At 40.3% G+C, this 27,400-nt stretch overlaps 1 protein-coding gene across 2 annotated transcripts in view; it reads right to left on the reverse strand.

Moving 5' to 3' along the window:
• Nucleotides 1-27,400, reverse strand: part of tgfbr3 (transforming growth factor, beta receptor III) — an 84,313-nt gene that overhangs the window by 18,562 nt on the left and 38,351 nt on the right. For both annotated transcript variants that reach the window (XM_078259419.1, XM_078259418.1), the window contains exons 4-10: nt 19,353-19,490; nt 10,386-10,569; nt 7,626-7,788; nt 7,037-7,184; nt 4,303-4,492; nt 3,797-4,077; nt 1,337-1,492 (exon numbers count right to left, since the gene is read on the reverse strand). In XM_078259419.1, coding sequence (XP_078115545.1) covers nt 1,337-1,492; nt 3,797-4,077; nt 4,303-4,492; nt 7,037-7,184; nt 7,626-7,788; nt 10,386-10,569; nt 19,353-19,490 — 1,260 coding nt within the window. The remainder of the gene's footprint in view (nt 1-1,336; nt 1,493-3,796; nt 4,078-4,302; nt 4,493-7,036; nt 7,185-7,625; nt 7,789-10,385; nt 10,570-19,352; nt 19,491-27,400) is intronic.

Raw genomic sequence — 27,400 nt, forward strand, 5'->3', positions numbered from 1 at the left:
ATGACTTGGATATAAATTGTGGGAATGTCCTGTGGCTTCAGCAGTGGGACTCATCCTGGACATAAACATAAAACATACTTTTAATTGCTCAGTAGAGCAGAAGAATGTCAGGGGCATGACATGAGGTCACGCTGCTTCTAGAAAAATCTGATTAATGAGGTGGGAAAACAATCTCAACTACACCAAATTAGTTAGTTGACCTGCCATTGGTGCCACTGCTGAATTAAATCATGTCAAAGGACAGGAAAGACAACAGCCAAAACAGATTATCTTTGATGTGGAGGGACAAGGGACCTAGACAATGACATTTTATCTTTTTTGTCTGGAGGGTTGAGGTTATCCCTGCATCCAAGTGCTTAACACAAAAGACAACCTTGGACGGGTGCCCAGGTTTTCAATCTGCATTGGACACAAAATGTGTCGTTCCAAATTTCCCCCACAAAAGATGTCAAAAGGTTGGGGAGGAAGTGATTCATCCTTGCTTGTTAGAACAAACACGCTGAATGAATGCATTCCATAATAATGAAGACAACCGGGGATGTCAGATGTGAATGCTACGTCCCATAAAAACACTCCCACACTGTTCACCATTACATACAAATGTACTTTAAATTCATCATATTTTTCCATTTGAATTCATCCAATTAAGAGGATAAAACAATTTGTGAAAAAAGCATCATTCAAGCCTCTGAGTGGGCGTTTCCTATCAGCTGTTGTCATCTGATAGCTGACGTTGCTAGCAAACATGTTAACTTCCGTGACTCTCTACTGTCATTTTTCCCTCTTTTTCAACAAGCCCACATAGCATGGGTGATGTACCATCTGCGATTTAAGACATTTGCATTCCACTCAGGAAATGGAAGGTGGCCAGCTGTGCTAACTAGCTTTCACTGAGAAAAAGGTTTACACCTACTTAGCCTAGTTAGCGTACTTAAGCAAAGGTGAACATGGTGTTACCCCAGCTAGTTAACTGTCTGTGTTGGAATTTAAGTTATGTTACGAATTAATTTTGGTGCCCACCCACACAAATATATCTCCAATCTAATTACACAACCAAAGATTCACGCCCCCTGGAGAACAGTAACACTAATGTAGCGTGTGCTAAAACTGCAGAAAAATAAATAATGAATTTCTTCTTTTCGGTAAACTACAATTTTGACCAAATAAATACACAAGTCGAAACAAACACCAAAGATGCTGATTTCAGTTTAACTTTCTTTGTATTTACATTATAAACTAGGCCATTTTTTCATGGTTCAGGTAAACCAGCCTTATTGGCATGACTTGTTTTAAACTAAAATGTAATAATGGGTGTAATAATAGATGTAGTACTCACAGAGTTGATGTGGAGGGCCATTGGGCTACCCTGCATGGGATATACAGTGGTCAGACAGCCAGTCAGTGGAGTTTCCAGTGTGTAGTGGGTGGCATTGACTGTTGCTTTGCAAGCTGGGTCTTGCAGTGTGAGGTTGGCATGAGCAAACCCATTTTCCTGTGGAAACATAAAAAAATGGCAACATTGGATAAAGATAAAACAAAACTTTTCCTTTATTAACTTATTTTCAGAATTAGAAAAATAAAAATAAAAAAAGCCAAGCGGCTGTGTGAGACTTTGGGTTCCCAGGAATAAACAAATCCCACAAGGTGGTCTAGCTCCAGCCCCAGCTTCTCCTAATTACAGTCTATGCCAGTTTCCATTCTGTGATGTGGGCTGACTACGCAGTCCCCGTGCTCAGACGCCAAATATTGGGAAATGTCTTCTTGCTTCAATGTAAGCCTGTGTATAAATGCTGGGATGCTGGTATTTACATAAATAGTAATAGAATAATAACAACTTTTATTATTGTACTTGCCAGTATGTCTTTCTTATTTCACTTGTATAAATCTGATACTTTAATCAGGTCATCTTTATCAGCAGGCAAAACTGATCTCTACAGCTGAAGGCCCACATATTAATGACCTTTGTGTTTATAGACAGTTTCTTTAATTTGCTGTCATTATCACAGTGACCATTGTGGTACATTAAAATACAGTGCACATTATGAGGTTATTGTGCTGGGCCCTAAACACCTCCGAACATCATTATCTAAAGATATAGCTACTCTGAATGGCATTGCCCTGGCCTCCAGCACTACTGTCAGAATTATTTATTATTATTATTTATTATGTTATTTTTGATCAGGATATATCCTTTAACGCCCACTTAAAACAAATTCAAGATCAGCCTTTTTTCACCTTCGTAACATTGTCAAAATTAGGCACATCCTTTCTGAAAACGATGCTGAAAAACTAGTCCATGCATTTGTTACTTCCAGGCTGGACTATTGTAATTCCTCACTATCAGGTTGCTCAAATAAGTCCCTTAAGACTCTCCAGCTGACCCAGCTACATCCTGCTACGCTCTGCAGTGCCCTGCTACGTCCTGCTATAACCTGCAGTGCCCTGCTACATCCTGTAACGCCCTGCAGTGCCCTGCTACGCCATGAACTACTACAGCTACTATTTCTAGTCATAGTTCCATTATCTTTATTGTGACTATTGGCGTAGTCGTTAAGACTAGAAAAGTGATATATATAAATACAGTCCATTACTTTACATTTAAAACAAAATATGCAAAAGGAAAATCTGACTGATCCGCCAGCGAAACAATTTACAGATCTGCAACTTAAATCGCATTTCAAATCATCGATGACACTGAATAAAGTTTGGTTGGGAAACAAAACATTTCATTTGTTTTGAAGTATTAGCAAGAATTGAATGTGAGTTCTTCTGAGTCTATTTAATATTAGAGGGGAACATTCCTCAACGGTTTGCTTCTGTGCCTTAAAGGATTAGGTAATTGACAAAATTATTATTATAAAATACCTATAATTTACTGATCAGTGCTACATATGCCTTAATCTTCTTGGCAGTTTCATATTGTTATAAAAAGAAAAGAAAAAACATTTTTTTAGTAAATAATTTCAAGTAATACAAATATTTGATGATTTTTTTTATGCATAGCACCTTATGTGACATGCTATTTAGAAATTATTTGTCAGTGTTTCTGGTTTTGGTTTTCTGCATTTTTATGTTGTGAACACGTTTTTTTAAAGCTGATTTTTTTTGGGGCATTTTACGCCTTTATTTGATAGGACAGTTGAAGTCATGAAAGAGGAGAGAGAAGGGGACTGACATGCAGTCAAGGGCTGCAGGTGGTAATCGAACCTGCGGCCGCTGCGGCAAGGAATGAGCCTCAGTACATGGGGAGCATGCTCAACCAGGTGAGCTACCCATGTGCCCCATGTTGTGTATATTTATACTTGTTACACTATGTTGGAATAAAATGAAACCAAACCATCTAAATAATCATTAGTTGTCTTGCATTGCCAGACCTTCCTCCACAGCACTGTGGAGTCCACACAGCATTCTGGAATGGCAGAAAAACTTGCTCTGGTTTATTGGCATGTATTTAAACCAATCACAATTGTCTTGGGCGGCGCTAAGTGCCGCACGGAGCACCGGTGCCTCTGCAAAATAGCCTCGGGAAGGAACTTGTTTGGGTGGAGCACGTGTACGTTCAAAGGTTTTTTTAGTCGTGCAACAGAAAACTCAGACTCAACATAAATCGACCGGAGTTTAAAATGCCAACACAAAGAAAGCGGAAAGAAACGGACATCCAGCCGAAATGAAAGACATCCGGCGGAAACCTGAACAATCTCGGAAGTGGAACGTCATGGATATAGACTAGTTGTAGGCCTACTGTATATGTTTCTAGGCGGGATCCATGATGTATAAAATCGTGCAGTCCACTCACTTGCAGGCTTTCTTTATCGATGCTGACTACCATCCTCTTGTCCTCACACTGCACACTGAGGCCAACACTCAGAATGCCCTGATGCTCCTCTGGCTCTCCGTTCTCCCAGGGCCGGTTGTCGAGGGAGGAGGGCAGGTAGGGCAGGGTGTCAGACACAGGTGGAGGAAAGGGAAAGGGCAAACCGGAGCGTCGTGAAGCAGCTCCAGCTCTTAGATGAGGACTGGAGTCAAGCAGGATGGACAGCTCTGGAGGCAACATGCTCTCCAGAGGATCCACCACATCTGGAAGTCACACATTGTGAGAACCTCATGAGGCTGACTTTACAGGCAGGGAAATTACACAGGACTACGACTATAAAACCAGTTTGCAATTTCACGCTAGTTTCTGTGAAATGTGCAATATTAGTCATGAAACAATTGTAGCAGCTGCTAAAATGTATGTCTTGTGCATAGTATTTGAGCTATAATTTAACTGAACACACATCAGATTATGTTTCTTTAGTTTACCTGGCTCTCTAAGTCTGATATTGAAGTGGTTAGCCACAGGAGTGTTTGTATAAGATGTGACTGGACTGTAGCCATGCTCCGCTGCCCACTTAATCAAGGCTTGTGACCCTGATGGCAAGTGCTGCCTGGGGGATTTTGACACTTGCATCGGTCTCTCCGTACTTGAACTAAAACTCACGGTGTCAGAGGCCTGCGGAAAAGAAAGCAGAGGTGTCACTTATCTTGCCTTAGTGTACGTTTTCCATCAAAAAGAACACATTTCATTTTCATTTAGAAAATACCATATATTTAGGGAAGCTCCCTTCAGATCTTCATAAACAAAAGACACGATTTACTGTTCAAGTTTTAACAAAGATATTCAACTTCAAGTACAGTCCTGCTCTTATTCTGTGTCAAGTGTGAAATATGTGTATGAGTGTAAGGGTAATGGGCGTGCCCCCGCTCAATCAATGCTGAGAAACCAACATGTTGGCTCCTAACATCCGTGTCGTGCCCTGCTGCATACCATCCCCGTGTGAGGGAGTAATGATTTGTTCTCATAGTCATTTCCCACACATTCAAGTCTCTTGAGCAACGCTAAGGAGAACCTGCTTTCTGACAGACGCAAGGCCTCGGTTTTACGAGGCTATCATATCACATAAATAGTTGACACTCTCCCAAGCACTGGTTGCACAAGCACAGCATCCTGTGTCCCACTGCTGTAAAAAGTCAAAATGTCAGCTATTTGGAAACAAAAAAATGTCTTTTTATTTAGACTGACCATCCCTTTGTGGATGAACATTGATTATAATGTGGGGCAGCTACAAACCAGTGGCAAAACTCAAAGCTAACCATTTAAACACACATTTACCATGTTTTTTGGTTAGTTGTGAACATGTACATGTAGTAAATGTTGTTGAATAAGATGAGCTGAACCCTGCTATGGACTCTCAGCATGTTGCTAGGCATTATGGTCTATGCACTGTACAACCACTGATGCCATTGATGTAATTCGTTTTAAATAGGTATCACGTTACATACATGTACATGTAAATATTGTTAAAACACAACCATAATATCCAGATTTGATAGATTGTAGATAGTTGATTAGTCGCTGGACAAATCAGACTTTTTTGAGAATTGATAACCATTACTTAATCATTTCTCAAGTTAAAATGCCAAACAAATAATATTTCCAGGTCCTCAAAAGTTATAATTTTCTCTGTTTAATATCATTGTAAATTAAATGTATTTGGGTTTTATAAAAAAAACAAACACACAATTCTAAGATTTCATCCTGTGCTATGAAAACCTGTGATTGGCATTTGTCACTATTTTAAGTAAAGTTCATCCTCAGGGGGATAACAGGGCATGCGTACCAAATGTCATGGCAGCAGTCTCTCCCTTAGTCTTTGACCAAAACCAAAACCAAAAATGCCTACCTGTACAAAATGTTACGTCAATCCATTTGATAGTTGTTGAGATATTTCAGTCTGGATCAATGCGGCGGACAGACTGACCAACAGACCGACATTGCCATCCACAGAGCGACGCTAAAATGATCTACATTACTCATCATCAAAATTACTTTAGTGTTGTACAAGGTCAAAATGTAATGTTGGTATAACAAACACAAATCTGTTGGGAACCTCCACCAGAGGCATTACAATCCATTTGTGCTGATGTAAGTACCACAGGCTTTGACCTGGCATCACACTCACACAACCTGACTGACTTACTGTACAGCAGTGACCAGGCAGCTGTACAAACACACCACAGCTTGCAAAAGCGCAGTGTCATGGCTGCAGCAGCCCTATAGGAGTATCAGCATTTCACAGTGAGGAAACACAGAACCCCTTACACACCTCCACTGAATTCTGTCTAGGGCTAGCAACAGCAAACTGATAGGCAATGAGAGTCCATCATACTGTAAATACCAAAAGTCACCAGACATGAAATATTTTACATTCAGTGCATTAAAAATACATTTCATTGCACAGATTTTTTTTTTTTCACTCTAGAGAAAGACAAGGTTTAAAATTCCATCCCTGGAGCAATTACAGTGGTTGGACAACTGCCAACTCCCCATCAACATGATCTACAGTTAAACTATTCTTCCAAAGTGTACATAGGTGTCATACTCTTATAGTTGCTAAGGGTCCTGTGAGACTTGAGTAACACTAATGAAGATTTAATATCAAAAGTGTGTACTCATACTCAGTGTTGATATGTATAAAACCAAATACCGTTTTTAAGTAAAGGGCATTCAGATATATTGCAGTAATTAGCCAGTGTTTGTCTTATGAGTGTGGCAGGGAGGTCCTAACAGCTTGCAGCTTAAAAAGGTGCCTAAATCAAGCGCTGCTTGTAATTCACATCGTGACTGATGGGAAGCAGCTTAGGCTCTATGTGCAGCTGAAGTACTGCAGTAGCCTTGGCTCTGAAAATATGTGATACTCCCACCACTCTGAATGTGATGACAATCCCTGGAGCTGCCACAATGAAATTTCACAGTTCCTCCTAACCTGTTATCCCCACACTCTCCTGCAGCGTAGACCAGGCACCAATTCAACACACACTCTGGTGTGACAAATTCTCTGGTCAATGGTGCAAAGTAGTGACATTTCTGTCTGCAACATGACTTGTAAGCCACTGCGATGTGTGATAAAGCTATATAAGTGTCTTTGTCTTTAAACGAAAATAAAAAATGCTTCTGAATGGGAAGTGTCTGTCTATTGTCATGCTCCTAGCTTACCACTACATCCAGCTTGCCAATCACACTGTGGGTCTTGATGACCCAGTTGACAGACTTGGTGCACTTGAGCAGCAAGACTACGTCACGATGCAGCAGGGCATCGTCCCTCAGAGGCCGTAGATCCACTATGACATCCACCTGGAAAGCACTACAGAGACGGGGGGGGGGGGAGAATAATTTTGGATGGTTAGGTCTGCATTGTGTTATCATGCCTTCTGTGTCTGGCCAACTAATTAAAAAGATGGATACATTCCCAGAAAAAAAGCAGACATATGCACTACAAACCAGATACAGCGCAGTTACGAACACATTCCCAGATTTGTGGTCTTTTCGGTGTAGAATAATCACTCCACTGGGGGAGTGAGGAGATTATCTGGCAACCTGGACTTTAAGACCCAGTTTTGAAATATCTTTCTCAAAAAAACACCACTAAGTGAAGAGCAACCCCCCCCCCTCCTTCATGTGAGTTCCCCCCCCACCCTCCTTCATGTTAGTTTCCATCCAAAACAAACTCCACAGAGACTGGCGAAAGCATCTTGACCTCAAAAATAAACTATGACAACATGTTTTGTTGGCTTTGGCTGCTCACCTGCTGGAGTTGGGGGCTTGGAGCTCAATGATGTGGACTTCTTGGTCTTTGTCGGGTCCAGACAGGACACAACCCTTTGATGTCTGTGGCTCCACGTAGCCGCCCAGGTAGTTCAGAGACAAGAACTTGGTATCAATCTTGCAGGTGTCAGAAAACAGTGGATCTGAAAGTGGAGAGATGTTTATGTTACTGGTCAGGGGTTCCATGAGGCTATTCTGATTCCCCAAAGGAAAAATACAGCTTTTTGTCACCCCTCCACCATGGGGAGGTCGGAGCAAGAGGTCAGTTAGAGAACAGCACCCCCTGCTTCTGGGAGGAATTCAATGTCCTGCTCACGTAGACTTCAGTAGAGTGGATGTTTGCTTTGACCCAGCTGTTCCAGCTGAGGAACGGTCTCCCTGCTCCCTTTACTACACAGACCTGCAGCTGGTATCCCCATTGTCTCAGCACTAACTAAGCCCAGCCCTGTGTTGGATGAGGTCGAGCGTGCTCTGGTTGGCATGACCTGTCTTTTTATCAACAGGGAAATTTGTCTTTTGGTTTTTACGTGGGAAAACTAAACAATGATTTCTACCAGGATTCCTCTACAATGACAGGACAATAGCATTAATAAATACATTTACGCCACATTATACAAGCGTCTAGTGTTTTTCCCTCCATTTTCACAACTGTTACAAAAAATGCTAACTGCTAAAAAAGTACTTTTAGAATGTGAAAAGGTACACCCCCTTCTCAGCACTCAGAGAAAACACAAGACAGCTGCTTCCTTATTTGGCAAACAGAGCCTCAGACAAAGTGTAAACTGAAGGTTGGCACCTTCCTTTCCGGAACCCTTGTGGCACTTGAAAGAGCTGAGGGGAGACCTTGAGTACTGGCCTGGTTAGGAAGTAAAGGGAGACTCTGTCCATCTTCGTGAAACACTACTAATGATGTGAAATGGAAATCTACAGCTCTTTGCTTGAAGTAAACATCATGGTACTCTGGGCTTTTGCCAAACCACAGCTTTTAATGACACAAGCCAACCGCTTCCAGGCTGAGCAACCACTCTGCTCTCCACGGCAACTAACATCATAGAGGGAGAACTTATCACCAACAGTAGAGGAGCCATTATTTCTCTCTAGACATGAGCCTTGTTTTATTTCCATGTGGTGAAAGATGCTCATTAAAAACAATTTGTCCTGGCTGAGAGCTGATACACTGTGAAGTCCGACGTGCTGTCTGTTTGCTGTATGGACTGGCCAGTTGAGAGTGAAGAATCGAAAGTCCACGGCTCAAACATGTGTGAAGATCAATCATAGCCTCCCGTGAGAATCCCGCAGTGTTTCCTCACTTGAGACACGCTCCCCCCTCCCCTTACTTTTGGAAAAAATGTGAAATCTTACCTCTGCCTCCCCCACCCCCCCCCCGACATTTGGTATGCCCACCGGAAAGATTTTTTTTATTTTTTTTATTGTAGCCTTATCATATTAGTGAGAACAATGGAAGTAACACCACTTGGCAAAAGAGACAAATCACAGACATTTCCAAGAATTTGTATCCAGGGTTAATATATTGTCAGGGACTATCTGCCAATCTGTCTGAAACCAAATTCACACTTAAATACCTATTGTCTATTTTGCAGTTTTTTGTTTGAATCACTATCCTGGCACTTGTTATTTTGTTTCCATAACTTCTCTATTTGTAGTAGCATTGCTCCTGCGAAGGCAGTCAAGAAGAAGACAGCCAGTTAGCAAACATGGATATAAATATTGCATCTTACAAAGGAAGTAAATGCATTCAATAATATTGTTCGATCTCAAGGATACACAGTGTTGAATAATAAATAATGCAAACATAACTGTTGTCTGTCTACATGAAAACTCAACAGTGCACCTTTAATTAAGTTAGGCAGTTGTTAACATTTTTAGGAATCACTTTGAATTAGACGTGTTATCATTTCACTTTTTGTTATCCAGCAAGATTCTCCAATATCTCATCAAAACGTTACCTCTACAGATACCTGTGGTGTAATAACTGAATATCTATCTGTTCATAAAAAAAATAGTCTATATACAGATAGTAGCCATGCAGCAAAATATGCCACACAAAAAGTCTTGCTATTTTGCAGATTATTTTGTCATTTAATCAATTGATTGATACAATTTCACAATAAGTCCATGACAATTTCCTATTTTCCGTCTTCAAATTGCTTGTTTTGTCTGAGTAACAGTCCGAACCAAATAATATTCAATTTACTATCTCCATTCCCCAAAGATAAAAGCAGAAGATCCATCTGGAAAAACTGGAACTAGGGAATATTTAGCATTGTGCTTGAAAAAGTAGTTTTGAAATAGTTGCAGATTAATTATTTATAGATATAATTGATTCATTAACTAACTGTTACCCCTCTAATAAAAAGATTAGTCTCAACTAAAGAAAACATCTGTTTATACATTACAAACGTAGAACTATAACGATGAATGAAAATGCATGCAATGATTTTAATGTTTTGTAATTCAGCCAAATACTCAAATACATAGTACATGCACTTTCTGTATATTGGTGGGGTCCAATAATTCTTAAGGCCGTAAGCAGCCACAGCTCAGAATTACCACAGGTTGCCTGTTAAATAGTGTGAAAGAGTAGTGCTCCGAGTACTGCATGTAAACCTCTAGCCACGGTTCAAACACAAAAGCTAAGTGAAGTTATGGGAGCTGAAGGAGAATGGGGAGGCCTAGGGGCCTAGAGCTATGTTGGGAATTTTGGGAATCTAGTACACACCTTCTCCAACTTTGATGTAGATGTCTTGAGTCATCCTGAGCTCAGAGAAAGAGGTGACTGCCCTGTACTTCTTCTGGGCCCAGTTGAGGAGGTGCTCGTTGCCATGGGGAAGGGTCTCCTTCTGGATCTGGCAGGAGAGGGAGAAGTTTCCCGGCTGAAAGTGGACCTCTGAGCCCTCAGATATCTTGAGGAGGAGAAACACAATAGTGTTATAGGACAAAAGAGCTGTGATAAGATGTTATTTCAGTTCTGCGCAATATGATAGTAAATGCCTAAAAACAGGAACTGCATGTTTTCTATTCAGCTTTAATGATGTCCAGCATCTTTTTCAGTTGGGATATTTACTAAAGTAAAACAATAATTGATTAAATATTCTGTATTTCACTTAATAGTTAAACATCTGTGACCTCTCTGTTGAAAAGGATATGCACATAAAAGTCAAGTGAAGAAGAAAAACCTGCAGGCAGACTGAAAATAAGCCTTTCCAAAATTAAACCTGCTCTCTAAACAATGGTGAAACCCATCCTTCACACTTCATCCCAACCGTTATTTTAAAGCTTCTACAAATACTCTCTGCGTATTTTTTACACATGTTCCTCAACACAATAAGGTGTCTGGTTTTCAGTGTTTATACAGTGTACTGCGTTGCAGTGCGTCATCACATGTGTGTAGGTCTGCTTAAAAATGGCCACAAGGAGAGAACAGAGAAGACTGACAGACAGGATCGCCGGTAGGTGGACATACATACTCATAACACGTAAAACACTCACACACAAACATTTAAGCTATGCTAGTAGTCAGGCATAAAACTGCTAGCATACATTTTCAATACATTCAGACAATAACGTTTTGCATGTTACATTACTGAATACTAAAATGATAAAGAGGTGGTTGATGTGCTGAATCCATCTGCGAAATGTAAATTGACACAAAAAGACTAAAAAGGAGGGAGAAGTTTTAAAACTATGGAGGGCACAGAATTGCTGATTTACATTTGACAGGGAAACTGGCCTAGCCGTATTGAGGAAGGACCACCCTTTCAGCACTTAATGGAGCTCAGCCCATATGCTTCATTTCACAGAGATAAACATTCACATGTGCTGAAAAACCTACCGAACAACCAAAATAAGTCCAAGCACACGGTCTAGACAGCCTAACTCACTTTATTTCCATGCTTGTTTTTCTTTCTCCCTAGGTATCCTATCTGTATGCATGAGCTGAGACAGTGCTGGCAGGCCCAATTAAAACATTAAAAACCATTTGAATCCAAAAGGAATACTAAGATCACTTTTTTGTGATGATGTTATGAAGTTGTCCCTAAATTGCAATCATGCTTCAATGATAATATCATATTATCCCTTTGGAGTGTTTAGGTTTTTCAGACATAACTGTTCAAATCCCCTCATGCGCAACATCTGTCTGACCTCTGGATGCTCCTCTTGATGCTCCTGGCATTGTCACCAGAGGCAGTAAATACTGGGGCCTAGGAGACAGACTCTGTCGAAGAATTCAGGTTGATTTTATTTTTAGTGTGTTTACTACGGCTAGAAGAAACAGAGAGAAAGATGGCGAAGAGGTGGTGCCCTGAGCCAGTAAGGAGGGGCTGGGGTTTCTTCGCTTACCTTGCCAAGCTCAGCAGAGTTTATCAATTTAATTGCAGGAATACGACTGTAATCAGTCACAAAGAATTAGAGGGGAAAGCCTGAAATCCAAATTAGCTCCAGGCCTTCCAGAGCACTGAAAACCTCAGGAATTTCAAACAGGGAAGTGAGAGACCCACTCTGGGCTCTAACAAACTCACTCTCTCTCTCTCTCTCTCTCTCTCTCTCTCTCTCTCTCTCTCTCTCTCTCTCTCTCTGTCTGTCTCCACTGTCGCATGCTCTATTGACAGACCCAAAATACTAAGGGCTCTATTTTCCTTCAGGGGCAAAGCCCGTGCTAGAGCTACGGCGAACACAGTTTTGTTTTTAGTTTTTTTTTTCAATTTTATTGCCTGTACGAATGTTGGATAGTTTCCTGGCGGGTTGAGAGGCTGTGTTATGCTGATTAGTTGGCGTGGTAAAATTGTGGTGCTCATTTTGGCACTAAACTATGTTTGCCTTAAAACCTGTTACCTTGCGCAGCAGCTGGATTATTGTGATATCCCAAGATCACGTGAAAATCCATCTTGTCAGGCTTCAAGTGATGTGTTTGTGTCCAAACCACAGTGGTAATCAGTGTCCTGTGAGGAGCTACTGGCAGCTACAGGCGTGGTTTAGGAGTGTGTAACAACACTGAGAGGCGAATGTCCGTTCAAAACAACAATGGTGGCTCCTAAAAAGGTTAGCAGCAGCATCAGTTATATCAGAACTGGAGAGTATTTCTTCATTGAAGGAAGAGGTTTTCGCTCTTCTCCCTACTGGCTTCGGGAAGAGTTTGATAGACAGATGGTTCCTCCAATCACCTGTCAAGTCTTTTTTGACAGTGTCTGCCCTGTCCAAACAGTTTCCAATGACAACTTCTCAGATGGTTCTGTGTAACAAACCATCTGGTGCATCAGGTTAGTTTTTTTGTGGCTTTAGTTGGTTCATCTGCTCAGAACTCCATGGCAGAGGATTCCACTCACACCTCTCCAAAATCCTGCTTACTTTACACACAGCTGACACAGTGTGAATACCTGCATAAATCATTTACACACACACACACACACACACACACACAGGATTTAATGTTAACTGACCTTTTCTAACTAGCAAATCTCCAAACCCTATTTTGCATTTGTTTGTTTTAAGATGTGAGGACTGTTTAATTGTTTTTCCCATCGGATAAATAAGGAATGGTATTTTTCAAATAGACTTGATTATGTTCATAGGACTTTAATAAATACATGATAAATATATATACATATATACACACACACACACACATATATATATATATATATATATACACACATATATATATATATATATATATATATATATATATATATATATATTACAGTATTTTTGTTTCTATCTTAAATTGATTATGCATTGGAGAGTATTAAGCCCCTCTGAGGGTTTTTTGCATCTCTCCATCACATCTTTTATTGATTATGTGTATATTAATCTGTAGTATTTGGATATACTTATTATTTACATAAGCTGTCACCCAATACTGTTAATACTGTTACTTTTGTTGCTTATGTACTAACACATTAAGTAAAAAGGTCCAACCAGTGTCTCTGAGTTCTAGAGTAGAGAGCAGAGTTCTTCTGAGCTGCCAACTAAAGCATAACCTCACTGTATGAAAATAGAGCTGATCTCTTATTAAGCAATCTTATGCTATTACTGCCAAAAAGTGTCGTGAAGGTAGATTTTGTTAGCTGTGAAAACCTTGTAATGTGTTACTGTAAAATACATGAAAACTGGATCTAACCTCGACTTAAGAGGTATTCCTCAGACTTGGCAGCTGAGGGTAAACAAAGAATGTAGAGGAGAAGTTAGTAACATACCATGGGGACTGAGACTCATACAGTACTTTCATGTTCGCAATGCTAGTAACTCATGTACGTGTGTTTGTAAAGTACTATTCTAATATCTTTCAAATTGAAGATAACACCTTTATTCATTATCTATTGTGATAGAAGTACATCTGCCAGTACTCTACATAGCCCAAAACATTTAACAGTACCCTTTCTGCCTATTAGCATCAACATATTACAGCCATATGAGCAGTAAAAAGGAGAAGGCATGCCAAATGTTTGAGATCAATTATCATAGAGCTGTAATCCTCCACTGAGCAACACCCTGAGCCTGGGAAATCGCAAAAGGCTGTTTAGAAATTAAGAGGTGTTGCAAACAGACGAGGGGGTTGGAAAGTGCAGGAAGGGTTGATAGATGATATGAGCATCTTTGGTGATATTAATGTGATAAATGTGTTTGTGGCTGATTTGATCTCATCTCTCTTGATGAGCTATGGAGAGCTAAACACGCTGCAAATGTGCGTGTGTTCCTGTGAACTGCCAAGCTCTTTTGTGGAGAAAACAATACCATATGTCTCAGCGCCACTCTGGAGCGTTCCTCTGCCATTCCTGTCTCCAACTAAAAACCGATAGTGGCTAGCGCTACCCGTGGTTTCCATTAACAATTACACTGAGGGAAGTGCTCGTGTGTGAGCGAAAGAGCTTCTACTACGAGCCTTGAACTAATGAAAGAAACACGGGAGTGAAAAGGCAAAGCTTGGCAAACAAACAATAGGCAACACAAGCCGACAGCAAAACTTTACAGTGTTGTTCCATCCAGAGTCACAAAACATTTGTTCCTGATCAAGCCTTTCAAGCAGAGATGCAACACAGCCCATCAAAAAGAAATATATACACATGGCCACAAAGTCAACACAGCACACTCTCACTTGGAATCCTAGTGTCCCTTGGTAAAATAAAATGTGGCAATTTATGTAATTTTAAACCTATGATGATTCTTGCCTTGCATGTTTTACAATATAAGTCTGGATTCGTGCATTTTAAAGAGAGGCAGGGTCCAGTGGCCAATAGCAACATAATGCTCAATGTCTTTGAAGCTTTTCCAGGCAGCCCATCTGTGTCCACGGAGCCCAGAGCACTGGGACCAGGAAACAAGGACAGGCAGGCACGAATTACAGTCCAATTTGCTGCAGGTAACAGCCTCTCCAATGAAAGTGTAGAGTGAGGGAGGTCTGGCAGTGGGTTTCTGTTCTGAAGTGTTAAGCTCAAAACCAGTTCCTCTTGACTCTGTTACTCTGGGAGCTAACCACAGCAACTTTTCCACGTGCTAGGCACAGATCAGAAAGCTTGGGAATTGGCAGGACCACTAATGCAATGAGATTTTTTGCACCTGTGGTCATGGTACATAATACTTGTGTGGCCAAATGCAAGTTTGTAATTGAATTAACCATTCGCTAAACCCCTCCCCTAAATGATTGTCCAATCAAAGTTTGGCAACCGTAACTAGGTGCGGCAAGCCTGTCGAGGCTTCGATTTCAGCGTACATATCTTAAAGCGCTGTCCATAGGCCAGTAGTAAGAGACTCAGATTTTAACGAGTTTGGAAGGGGGTATCCCTATTTTAATTAATAAAAAAAAAAGACTAGGTTGAAACCTAGTATATGACTGGACCGTGTATGGTCAATGTGCTTAATTGTTGCCAAATTGCTAAAGGATAGTCAGCTGTGGTGTCTCTAATGTGAATTCTTTGATATTAAATGTTCATCTGTAGTGGACCGAGTAATATTTGTATGTTGTGTTGAAGTAGCATATGGTTAAAATATTTAGAGACAAATAATTGAGGACTGCTTTAATTTAATGTACTGCTTAATTCAAGTTGTTTGCTTTTATCATTATTTATGGCAGTCATGTGTGAAAAGGCACCTAACAAAAATTATGATGTGCATGACCAAGCATCGCAACAACTCGCAGAGCTTTTGTTCTTTATGCAAAATGCGTGATGGCGTCTTTTTTTGGCTGGCTTACCCTCGTGTACAGTAAAGCGAGCATAGATAGATTTAGTGAACGTTCACTTGCAATTTATCACTGATAAAAAAGAGTGAATCTTAACAGTGAAGAAAAGTTTGGTCATTGTTCCTCCAGCAGGATGTTGTATGGTATTTGAGTTGTGTGGCATGTTAAGGAGGTGTCACTGTTTCATTTCCGTGATTGCTCCAGTGCCGCTGGAAATTCCACCGGATGTCCCTCACTTTGGCCAGATGCACATCACCTTCCGTCTTCTTTGTTTTGGAATTTTAAACTCCGGTGGATTTATGAGGACTATGGTTAACTGCTCCTCAGATCTCTGCAGGGTAAATCCAGACAGATAGCTAGACTATCTGTCCAATCTGAGTTTTCTGTTGCACGACTAAAACAACCTTTGAACGAACACGTTCCACCAAAACAAGTTCCTTCCTGAGGCTTTTTTCCAGAGGCACCTTTGCCCCGTTGGCGCTTAGCGCCATCCAAGACAGTTGTAATTGGTTTAATGAAATGCCAATAAACCAGAGCACATTTTTCTCCCATCCCGGAATGCTGTGTGGACTAGCCAGACCGAGGAAGGTCTGGCAATGCGAGACTACTGTGGAGAATATCTGAGAACCTGGGCCTTCTCTGGGCCTATGGCCATGTGCAGTCAGGATGGTGGATAAGATACCAACAGCTTACACTGCCAGAGGGCTCAGTGCTGTCACTCAAACACATATTAACACCTTATTCAGCAGGGGGCCCTGTGGTCACTAAAAAAAGCCATCAGCTCAGCTTTGTCTGATTGCAGGGGTCTACTTCTTTACTGTTAAGATTCCTTTTTCTCTCCTCACCCCACTTGAAAATCATCATGCATCAGACATGTCAGTTTTGTCTCTGAAAATATATGTTTGCTCCAGTCAGATAAATAGCTGAGCATGAGTAGCTACTGTACAATATTCTGAGAAACACATTCCTTCAATACAGAAATGTATGTTATCATTTAAAAAAAGTATATTTAAAGCAGCCTCTTTTCATTAGAGATTAAGAAGTGAAAACTCCTCACTCTGCAAAAGCACTGATGTCCAACACCATTAGCCCAGACAAACAGCAACAGCTCTGCCTGGACTGTAGGCCTTAATGATGGTTGTCAGCTGTTTTCTGTCTGACACCACTGACAAGGGGAGACATTTACTGTGATGCTGACCTGCTGGTCTTGACAGAAACACCCATCTCACTGACCACACATTATCACAGCTTAGGAAAATTCAAGCAGGCCGGATGCACATCCATCTGCGTGAAATGCAACAGTTGACATGAGAGCATTTCATGCCAAGAAAGGTTAATCTTCAAATTTTGACCCGTAAGGACAACAAGTTCATGGTCGACGGGAAGACAACACAAGAGTTAAAACCAGGAGAACACAACACTTGTGTCATATTACGATATTATGATATCCCAAATTTAAGAAAATATCTAGCCTCATACGGTATATCGTTATCGATATAATATCGATATATTGCCCAACCCTACCTGAAGTTACTTGTCAGATAAGCCTAAAAACATTTCATATGTTCTAGAAGATTATAATACTCTGACTGCTCGAAAGATCCAAGGGGCTGGGACAAAGATAAATATCTAAGTGGAGCACAAGGCTCTTTATAAAATATGTGTGTGTCCAGATGAGCCTGTGCGTAACACAAGGATTTTGCAATCCATGAATGTTTTTCTCTGTGTCACATTGGCTTTCATGGCAGGACTTTTTGTGCGTGAGAGGTCAGCAAGTAAACACTAGACCACATATGGAAATCATTTTGTGTACCTGATAATGCATTCTTGGAGAATGCTGTGGTGTTAACATACAATTGAAAATGATTACTTCTGGGAAGCCAAAAATACAGAAAAGCCTTCTGAGCACATGAAGGCAAAGAAACAAGTTTTCATTGCAATATTGTATGGCAAAGCCAAGGCTGAGATGTTTGGGTCTTATTTTGCTATGTTTTTCTTATGTCACAGGCATTGAACATGGGCACTAAAGCAGTCCATTTTTATATTTTTTCTTAAGTTTCCCAGCGAGGCCCCCTGGTACCTTTCCTAAAAAAGGCTTGCTCTCCAGGGGACCTGGCTCCAACTACACTGAGATATCCCTCACCAAAGCCTCTTCTCTTCCTCCCTCATATGTACTTTGGTCCTAACTTTGTTGAGCTATTTTGATAACTTTTAAAAGAAAAAACTCCTGCTTTCTCTTATAAATGAAAAGTTTAATTCATACTGTAGACAATAAAACACACTATTTTTCAATTCAATACTCACTATTACTATTAATTAAAGTTGTACTGCTACAACCTTGGCCTGGTATAACCAGTAGCTTATGGTGGCTAATGTTAGCTGATGTTCGCAAACTTTAAACACTGTAGATGCTGTGGAACTGACCGTCCGTTTGCTGGTTTGATGAGTATTCTCTACTAGTGCTCCTGTAACACTACATTTTAGCATGTCAAAGAAAAGTAATATGAAGAGAATCTTTGGAAATTAAGGCAAATTCAATGTGCCATTATCCTGTAACTACCACTTGTGGCCACAGTGTCTGCTGTTCTGCAAAAGCTACATAGTCTCAATTTAAGTCAGTGATGAAGACTTCTTTTTTGAATGAGTGTCTTGCTGATGTAACACATCTGGATCAGTTTCACCTCAGATTGGACACTTAATGCAACTATTAATATTATCATTATTTACAAAGAAATTGCCAATATGATTTAGGATTTCAGCAGATATCAGAGCGTGAGGAACCAATTTCTTACTAAGCAGGGTTTTAGTGGTTAGTAGTGTTTGCTACAACACATTCTCCGTTGTTAGGGTTTTTTGTGATATACGGATACGCCCTGTCTGATCTGAACAGCTGCCAAGCTATCAACAGGACTGTTAACAAGAGGGAGGGAGGCTGTTGGGGATTCAGCCCTGTGGTTATAGAGTGTGAGAATAAAGCTGACAAAGCACATTACAAACTTTTTACAAAAATACATTTTACAGCATGATGTTAGGGAGTGATACTAGTTTGAGTTTGGTAAAATAATGATCGCAAAACATATATAAATAAATAAAACTTGCAATAAAATACTGAATCATTTGATATGAATCAAAGAGCATTCATATTAATCAAACTCATACTAATCTAAAACTAGTTCCACAATTATCTGACAATCATACAAAAGAACATGTTAAGAATTCAGCTGCACACTTCTGAGGAGAGTGTACAGCTGTAGCTAAATAAGTATGCACTGATGAAACATTATGTATACAGAGATTAATGCCTCACGTCAATGACATGTGCGTGCATGTACGGTTATCACGGAAGACCTCTTGTAGAGTGTGGAAAGGCCTCCTATGCATATTTACATCACTAAATATTTTATTTAGAGAGGAAGGCTACTGAAATGGGAGTACGGTTTAGCCTGTGAGGAAATGAATACACAGTTTTAGGAAGAAGGATTTAAAGGCTTTTAGTGATGCTGGACTCACATGAAAGGTATGTTTAATGCCCTGGGCCAGGTTCTCTGTCTTAATCTTCCAGATCAGTGGTTGGGGGGAGTTGAGCACAAAGACCAGTGGCTTCTGGTGGCGTAACAAAGACTGAATCGGCTTCAGATGCAGCTCCACCTGGTAAAGCAAAAAAAAAAAGGGGATTGAAGTCACATGAAGGAACAACACACTGGTAAAATACTATCAGAATACTGAGGAAGAGATAAGCACATAAACAGAGAAAATTCACAATATGTCACATGATCCCATTTCACACAGCTAAACTTTGCAAATGTCAAAGCTTTAATTATTCTCATGTTCACTGATATATAACCACAAATATCAGGGGACACAGTTACTATCCTGGTGTAATTGCATTGCTATAATGATGTAGATTGTTCTTCTTTATCAGGCTTGTTGGTTGTTTATGTAGTCACTTTGCCGATAAACTCCCAAAGACTGCATGCTGTGTTCTCCCTAAAAAGGCACTTGCTTAGCTCTGATATGTAGCCTCAGCAGGATCTGAACTTTCACACAGTGGAGTCTTTGTTAACAGAGGAGGAAAAAAGTAAGTGCCGGGTCTCTGTTACCATCTCTACAGCGTGCAACTATGCCTTTGGTTCTCAGACTGCCATTAAAATAGATTTTCACAGTCTAGTAGTGAGATGGGGAAAACAAACTTGATGTTTTGGGACCTAAACTGTTGTTTTCTTGTTTTGAATGTTATACTTGTCTGGACCATTTGGACCTAATCTAATCAGGTGGTTCATGGTCTGAGCACACACTGTACTCAAACTCATCTCAGGCAAAGATCTGGCTTTCCATCTACATCTTTACAGATAAGCACAACTTTTAAATAATACTACTTAATTGGTCACATTACTCGGGAGTTAGTAAAACTTCTCAATTCTTCTCTCTAGCTTCGATGAGAAGTGATACTCTTCTTTTATCTTCCTCCCCTCTGTATTCCCAGACTAATCATATTAGTCCCATTCTGTTTGTCAGCAGTACAAGCCTGTAAATCACTAATTCAACCCACAAGGATTCATATTATATGATAAAACGACCCCTACAGTAACTTAATCAGTCACAGCTCCCTAAAATACTGGCCCTTTGCTTTTCTCAATAAATACAGTCTTTAAGTTTCCATTGAAGCTAATAATTTAATTATGATGATGGTGATTCTAAAATGTGTTGACAGTTTATTATGTGTATTTTACCAATGAAAAATTCATACCGATAATTTGTTTGAATGTGGTTTGGCCGTGTATATTATCAAGATAAAGATCTCAACATGTCCTCCAAACTATACAACGATATGTTGTTTATTCCTACCCTCTAATTCGACCCAAAGGAGCGTTTTCCGTATTCATATCCAAACCAACTAATGGTCACGATTTTCAAATTGTTGTTAACGTTGTGAAATGGTCACAGTTTGGTTAGGTTTAGGCACAAAAACTAGTTAGTTAAGCTCAGATTGTGTTTTATGTTAAAATCAATACATCTGTTATGTTACTTCACTTCCGGAAACGCAACACCAACCTGCCTCCTTACCATAGACTGTCAAAATAATAGACATAGCAGCAGTGACATCACCTACTGTATTGGTCTGTGGACTACAGTTTTGAAGCCTCAAGTTAGGCAATTTGGTCACCATCTTGGTTTTTTGAAACCAGACGTGGCAATTTTTGGATGAGAGGGTGAAGCTGCGGAGTATGACACAGCCAAGCCATTGTTGTTTATAGTTGCAATGGTGCTGCGCTAAGTTAAACGCTAAAGAGTGATACCAATTTTCGACTCTCCTAAAAACGAGCCATCCGTCTGAGTTTTACTGGCGGGTAAAAGCGGTCCTCCGGGTACTAGCACCATACATCTGAATGTACAACAGTAAACAGAAAATCTGCATACTTTTCCTTAAGATTCATTCATTCAACCTTTATTTATCCTCGAGAGATCACTGAGGGGCGACCCTTATTTACAATGTAATCGAGTCAGATTACAAAGACAAAAATAAAACAACAACACAGAAAAAAAAGACAAAATCTGAAAAAAATAGAAAGACAATAAAACTTTAAATTGAATTATATTCTAAACTGCCTCAAGCATTCTTTTCCTACAAAACATAGGAAAGATGCTTTTGTTTCCAGCTAAACTGGCACTAGCTAGCTAGCTTGGTTGGCAAGGTGCTACCGAATGCTAAACAAGACATTTTTAGGCAACCAAAATGTTCCAATTAACTTGAAGTGAAAACACACAGTCCGAGGGTCAAATTGCAAAGCCTCTACCATGATTGACAGGTTGCCGTGTAGCCACGTCCATAAACATCCCCTGCTTTATCGTCTATTTTAAAATAAATGGGACATTATTATTACCAGACATGTACAACATTTACAAAATAAACATCATGCTGTATTGAAAAAGACTTCTAGTGATTGAGAACATAAACTAATTATGAAAATGTTTACTGAGGCAATAAATCAAGTAATAAGTAGGTACATGTTCTCATAGACTTCTTTTTAACAACCAGTGGAGTTGCCCCATTCTGCAAATGAGATAGAATGCAGGTTTAAGGCACTTCCGCATCGTCTTCACCTTTCAGACCAGGGGCCTGTTGCACAAAACCAGGATAAGGGATTAAGCCGGGATATTCAAGTTATCCTGGATGAATTTAGCTTTGATTTGGTTGCACAAAAGCAGGTTGAATTAAACCCAGCCAAGTAACTAACAGCCAGGCTAAGATTAATCCTGGAGTCTGATGTGTTAAATCAGCTGCTGCTCCGATCCGAAATAAACGTGTTTAACAGTTATTCCGTTGTCTTCTGAATGTGTTCTGCTTTATTTTTATTAACATGCATTACTTGTCACTATTGCGGTCACAAGTTTGATTTAAATCCTACTATTGCAGTTGTTTGGATGGTAAGAAATTGTTGCACATGCACCGGAGATAAAGTGGGACAATGCGGAGGAAACGGGATTTTCCTCCGCTGCTCTCCCCGTCAATATGCCCCGTGCAACATGGAGAGGCGGGGGGAGGCGGGGGGATCCTCCCACACCGTGCAGCGGACTCTAAAAGAAGACTTTTAGCGTCTATAACGACGACAATGGCACCTGACCAAACGTCCGTATTTTTCGAGATGGGAGTGAGAATGTGTTGGAATGCCACAAAGCTTCTTAATCTTTTCATTTTGGTGCCATCACGCATCTTGGAGCTTGGGAGTGAGAAAAAAACCTGAATAATAGGGTATATTGTTTTACAGATATGCTTACAGTGTGTATTGAAGTCACTTACTTATTTTTCTAGTTTTTGTCCAGTCATGTTTGTTCTGTATGAACATTAATTGTAGAAAGATATTTAGAATTATAGCTTATAGAGATTTGTGGATATGGTTGTAAAACATATTCTCTCATTATGAATAAGGGTTTGAAATTAAGCCTAGTCCTTAGGGTAAATTGCCTGAGGAACATGAATTCCCTCTGCTCACTTTTAAGGCAAAGTAGGCTAAATAATAAAACATTTTATTTATATAGTGCTTTACAGGCTACTCAAAGACACTTTACAGTAAAACCAGCACATTTAGCACATAAAAACAGATACAGCAATAAAACCAACACGAAACAAGCATATTAAAAGCAATTAAAACTTTGTAAAAATGTGGAGGGACTAGTAGGCCCTAAGTAGATCTTTTTAAATCCTTACGCATTGTTTTGTCTGTTGGACTTTTTCTCTCTGTCTGATAACAACAGCCGTATTTCCCTTTTTGCATATTATATGTTTCACCTCCTCGTAATTTTCCATTAACAGCTGCTGCTCAGCGGGTTAAACATATGCCGCACGCGTCTTCTCCATTTCTGCATCAGTAAATCTGTGATTGATACCGTGGTCTATTTAAGAAAGCCGTGAATGTGCACTTATCTCAGCTATCTACACCTGCCTTGACATAGCTTCACCTTCTCATCCTGGCTCGGCAAACGTGCAACCGATTAAGCCGCGATGAGCGGACCACACTAAGTCAAGCTGCGCTTTTTCAGTTATCCTGGATTTCTTCATTCTACTTTTGTGCAACAGGCCCCAGGAAGTTCCGTCCTTTATTTTTATTTGGCTACAGTTGATTTTGCTGGAACAACTTTAATTTACCTATCTTGTCGCCAGAGTTGGGTCGACAAGTAATGTGCAGAAACCCCTGGAGTCACTGGCTGAGCCAAGAAATAGTTACAGTATATTATTCCCCGAAAAAAAAAAAAATAACGACTTACAACAGGTAATAACCGGGATTTATAACTGAGGTGCTGGTAGGCAGTTTTGTCACTTTTGGACAGAGCCAGGCTAGCTGTTTCCACCTGATTTCAGTCTTCATGCTAAGCTAAGGTAATAGGTTGTTGGCTCTAGTTTCATATAAATCATTTAACTCTCAGAAATATAGCAAATAAGTATAATTTCCAAAAGAATCTTGTCCCTTTAAATTGCTCATTAAAAAGTTGCATACCTACAATTTTTGGAAAACGGATCAAACTCCATCTACTGATAAGCTCAAGAACAGCTATTAAATTACCCTTCATGTAAAATTGTTTTGTCAACCTGCTGTTTCCAAGGTCAACAATGAACTTTAAAACTCCACAAGCCGACAGTATCTTGTTTAGTGCTATGCAGACCACAAATACATACCTGCAGTTTAATTCATAGACTATAATTATAATTCAACCCGGCATATTAGTCCGAAGATTCGCAATTATCTTGTCAGTAGGCAAGATATGAAAAGCATTGCTCTGTATCTCTCTCACACATGCACACAATGCTTCTATAAGCCAACTGCATGCTAGGCTGCTGTCTCCCTTAGAAGAGATCTTCTATTTCCAGTAAAGTGTGACTTTTATCTTCTGGCACAACTCTGCGTTCAAGGACTTGTCACTGTGATGCTGCATAAAGCCATTTACCAAGAGACACCGACAGCACAGACAGAGTGAACATGAGGCATCAAAGCCTAATTATCAGTCTTCCACAGATGTAAGCCCTGGAGGAGAGCAACACAAACGAGTGATGTGGTCGATGAAAGTGCTGCAAAAATCATTAAAAAGTCCCTCTGATTAAAGAAAATGGAAGAAATTACTGAACAGTTATCTATGAGGCAAACTGGACGGTGATCCAAACAAACAGATCAGAGACTCGGAGACTCACTGCTTTCATTTATTTTATTTTTTTTTTGCTTCCCCCTTAGTCCAGACTCTGGAAAAAGCATTTGCATCACTCCTCTGAGAATAACAACAACCAAGATATAATCATACCTGGCTTGGCTTTGAGGTCCTGGCTTTAAGAAATGGAAGAGAGAGTCAGAAGAAGAATAAGAGTGAGGTAGAGCGTTGTAAAAGAAGAGGAATTTTAAACCCAGACAGAAACATTTCCAGAAGACATGAGTCACCTGAAAACATAGGCATAAACAGAGCACTGAGGAGAGGAAGGGCCAGGAGGAACTGATGGTGAAAAAGAGAAAACTGTGGTTATTATCTGCTGTTATTCAAGGTTTAGCAAGTAAACACTGATAATACCTAGCTAGATCAGTTCTAACCAGAGCTGGGTAGCAGAATGTAAGCAACAACAGCTGGTGTGCATCTCTTCCCAGGGAGTTGCCATCATGAGGTTTGGTAAGACTGGTGAGCATAGCAACAGACCTTGTCACACAGCCATGGTGTGGAGAGAAGAGGTGCAGAAACGCCAGGCATCAAAGTGCCTTGAATAGTGTTTGCAAGGATCAGGTGGCGCTGAGTTGTCCCTCTTGCAGCTACCTTCATGGGACCATGCAGAGAGGGTCTGCCAGGAGCAGGAGGCCACGCCTGATTGATTATCAGGAGGCTGGCACAGGGATTTGGGGGTCCAGTGTCCATTACAGTTATGGGCGTATTTGCCAGCAGCCACGGATGGAAGCTTGTCTAGACCTATCACGTTACTGAAATTACACTCCACACAAGGGACGACAGCTGTAGTAGGATAAGCAAGGCCCGTCAGAGAGCATACCATTAGTGGTGGTAGCATGTGTAAACAATTGAAATGTTAAAAAAGAAACAATACAGCGTAAAGCTTTAAATCAGCTTCAACAACAAAACGCACCAAATGGGAACAAAAATAAATAAAATGATAAATCATACACAAGCCTTTATTGTATAACAAAACCACATGGTTAGATTTAGAACGTACTGATGCCCCTGTGACAATGTAATTGTAATGCTTGATTTCTTTGTCCTGTCTTGGGCATGTGGTTGCAATTTCATGATTTTTCAAGCCAACTAAATCACACTAAGTTTAAAGTGTGCTTCATAAACATTGCGCCTCAACATTGTAATGCAATACTTATTATATGCGCCTAACAGTGTAAACAGCAGAAACCCTGCAGTCAGAGCTCAGTATCAGTGCGGCTCAGTGTCCTTGCAGTTTCCTTTATTGACAGAGCTGATAAAGCGCCTAATGATGCCTGTTGATTCAGAGAAAACGCAAAACATCCTTTAATTAGCTAAAACGTAGGACTAATCTAGGAACACACTCTCCCTCCCAGGAAATAATTATCAAAGAAAGCACAATGTATTCCATGACATAAAACGTAACAATGTCTGAATAACAACTACTGGCTTGCATATTTTAATAGGAGACAGGATGGGTTAAAATAGATCCATTTCCAAAATATTAACAAAAAAACAACACTACACTGGACAGATAAACTTCTGCATGTTAAACCCTGGAACATTACAAAAGTTGAAAAGAAAGGGCTGGCTAAGAACTGAAAAGTCATGGCTTTAAGAGGAGAAAGGCACAATGCCTGGGACCAATCATAGTGTGTTATCTGATGTGTGTGTATGTGCGTGTGTCTTGTCTGTCTGGATCTTGGTTCTTTCTGGATCACTGAGGGTGTACGAAAGGGAAGGGGAGCCGTACCAAAACCTTTTGACCGCTCTTTTCAGTGCCACCCACATATTTGAGTGCGATGGGGATGCTACCTGGAGCCTTTCCCCTGAACTGTGATGGTAATCAGTCTGCACTCAGCTCAATGTCAAACTGCAAGAAAACAGCCTGGAAATACGTCAAAGAGAGATCGGACTTCTGGATAGCAATCCTTGAGTGATATGGCAGAATGGCAGGACATGCTGAAGACTATAACACAGCATCAAGGCGTGGAGATGGGGTCGGGAAGACAGACCAAGATAACATATAATAATAAAATAAAATCTATTTTTGAAAAACAAAATTTCCAAAAAGAAGTTTTATTCATTTTTCTGCTGTGACTGTTCCAACTGACGATGTTGGTACTTTCATTTCACTGGTAATATTGGTGTTGGCAGGCGCAAATAGCCTAATGGTTTGTAATATCACTTCAATTTCAAAGGCCACACAGACAGTGAATTAGCTGTGGGGCTGATATTGTTAGCCCTGGCTAAGTCTCATTTTGATTTGAGCACTTCCTACATTTCTCTGTAACTTTGGATGCTCCACCTTTATTACAAAATGTAGTCACATCAGGAGAACTCCCAGGAGAAACAAATAGTCCTATTGAGCAATAACTGTATGACATTCTATAGCATTGTGAGGCCATACAGAAGCCCAAAATCAAGTTTAAATAAAAACATTGCGCGCTTTGTGTGTGCAGTTTGTCTTGTGTGTGAGCTTTACTCTTATCTGACACTGTGCTCTCGCCAGCTGTTTGTGACCAGTGAGCTCCTCCAGCTAGTCACTCACACAGTCGTGATATCTGCAAATTCCAGCTGATAAAACAATCATCTGCTCTACCTCACCCTGATTCAGAGCCAGTGGCTGTGTTTGATGTTTGCCTTTGGTAAACTGATTAGAGAAAGATGGCAGATTTGAGATATCACCCGCCCCTTATGTTTATTTTCTACCCTATCACCCGACAGCATCCCCAGACAGGCCTCTTGTTTTGAGTTGCTCATTTTTGCTCTACGCTTTGCAGCGATTGGAGAACTAGCGTCTGCCATAATGCCAAGTTCTGCATTTACACACATGTGGTGGTGGTTTGTTAGCAGGGTGCAAAAGGCCACTTTAGCATGTG

The sequence above is a fragment of the Sander vitreus genome, chromosome 9 (assembly GCF_031162955.1).
Source record: "Sander vitreus isolate 19-12246 chromosome 9, sanVit1, whole genome shotgun sequence".
Classification (NCBI taxonomy): Eukaryota; Metazoa; Chordata; class Actinopteri; order Perciformes; family Percidae; genus Sander; species Sander vitreus.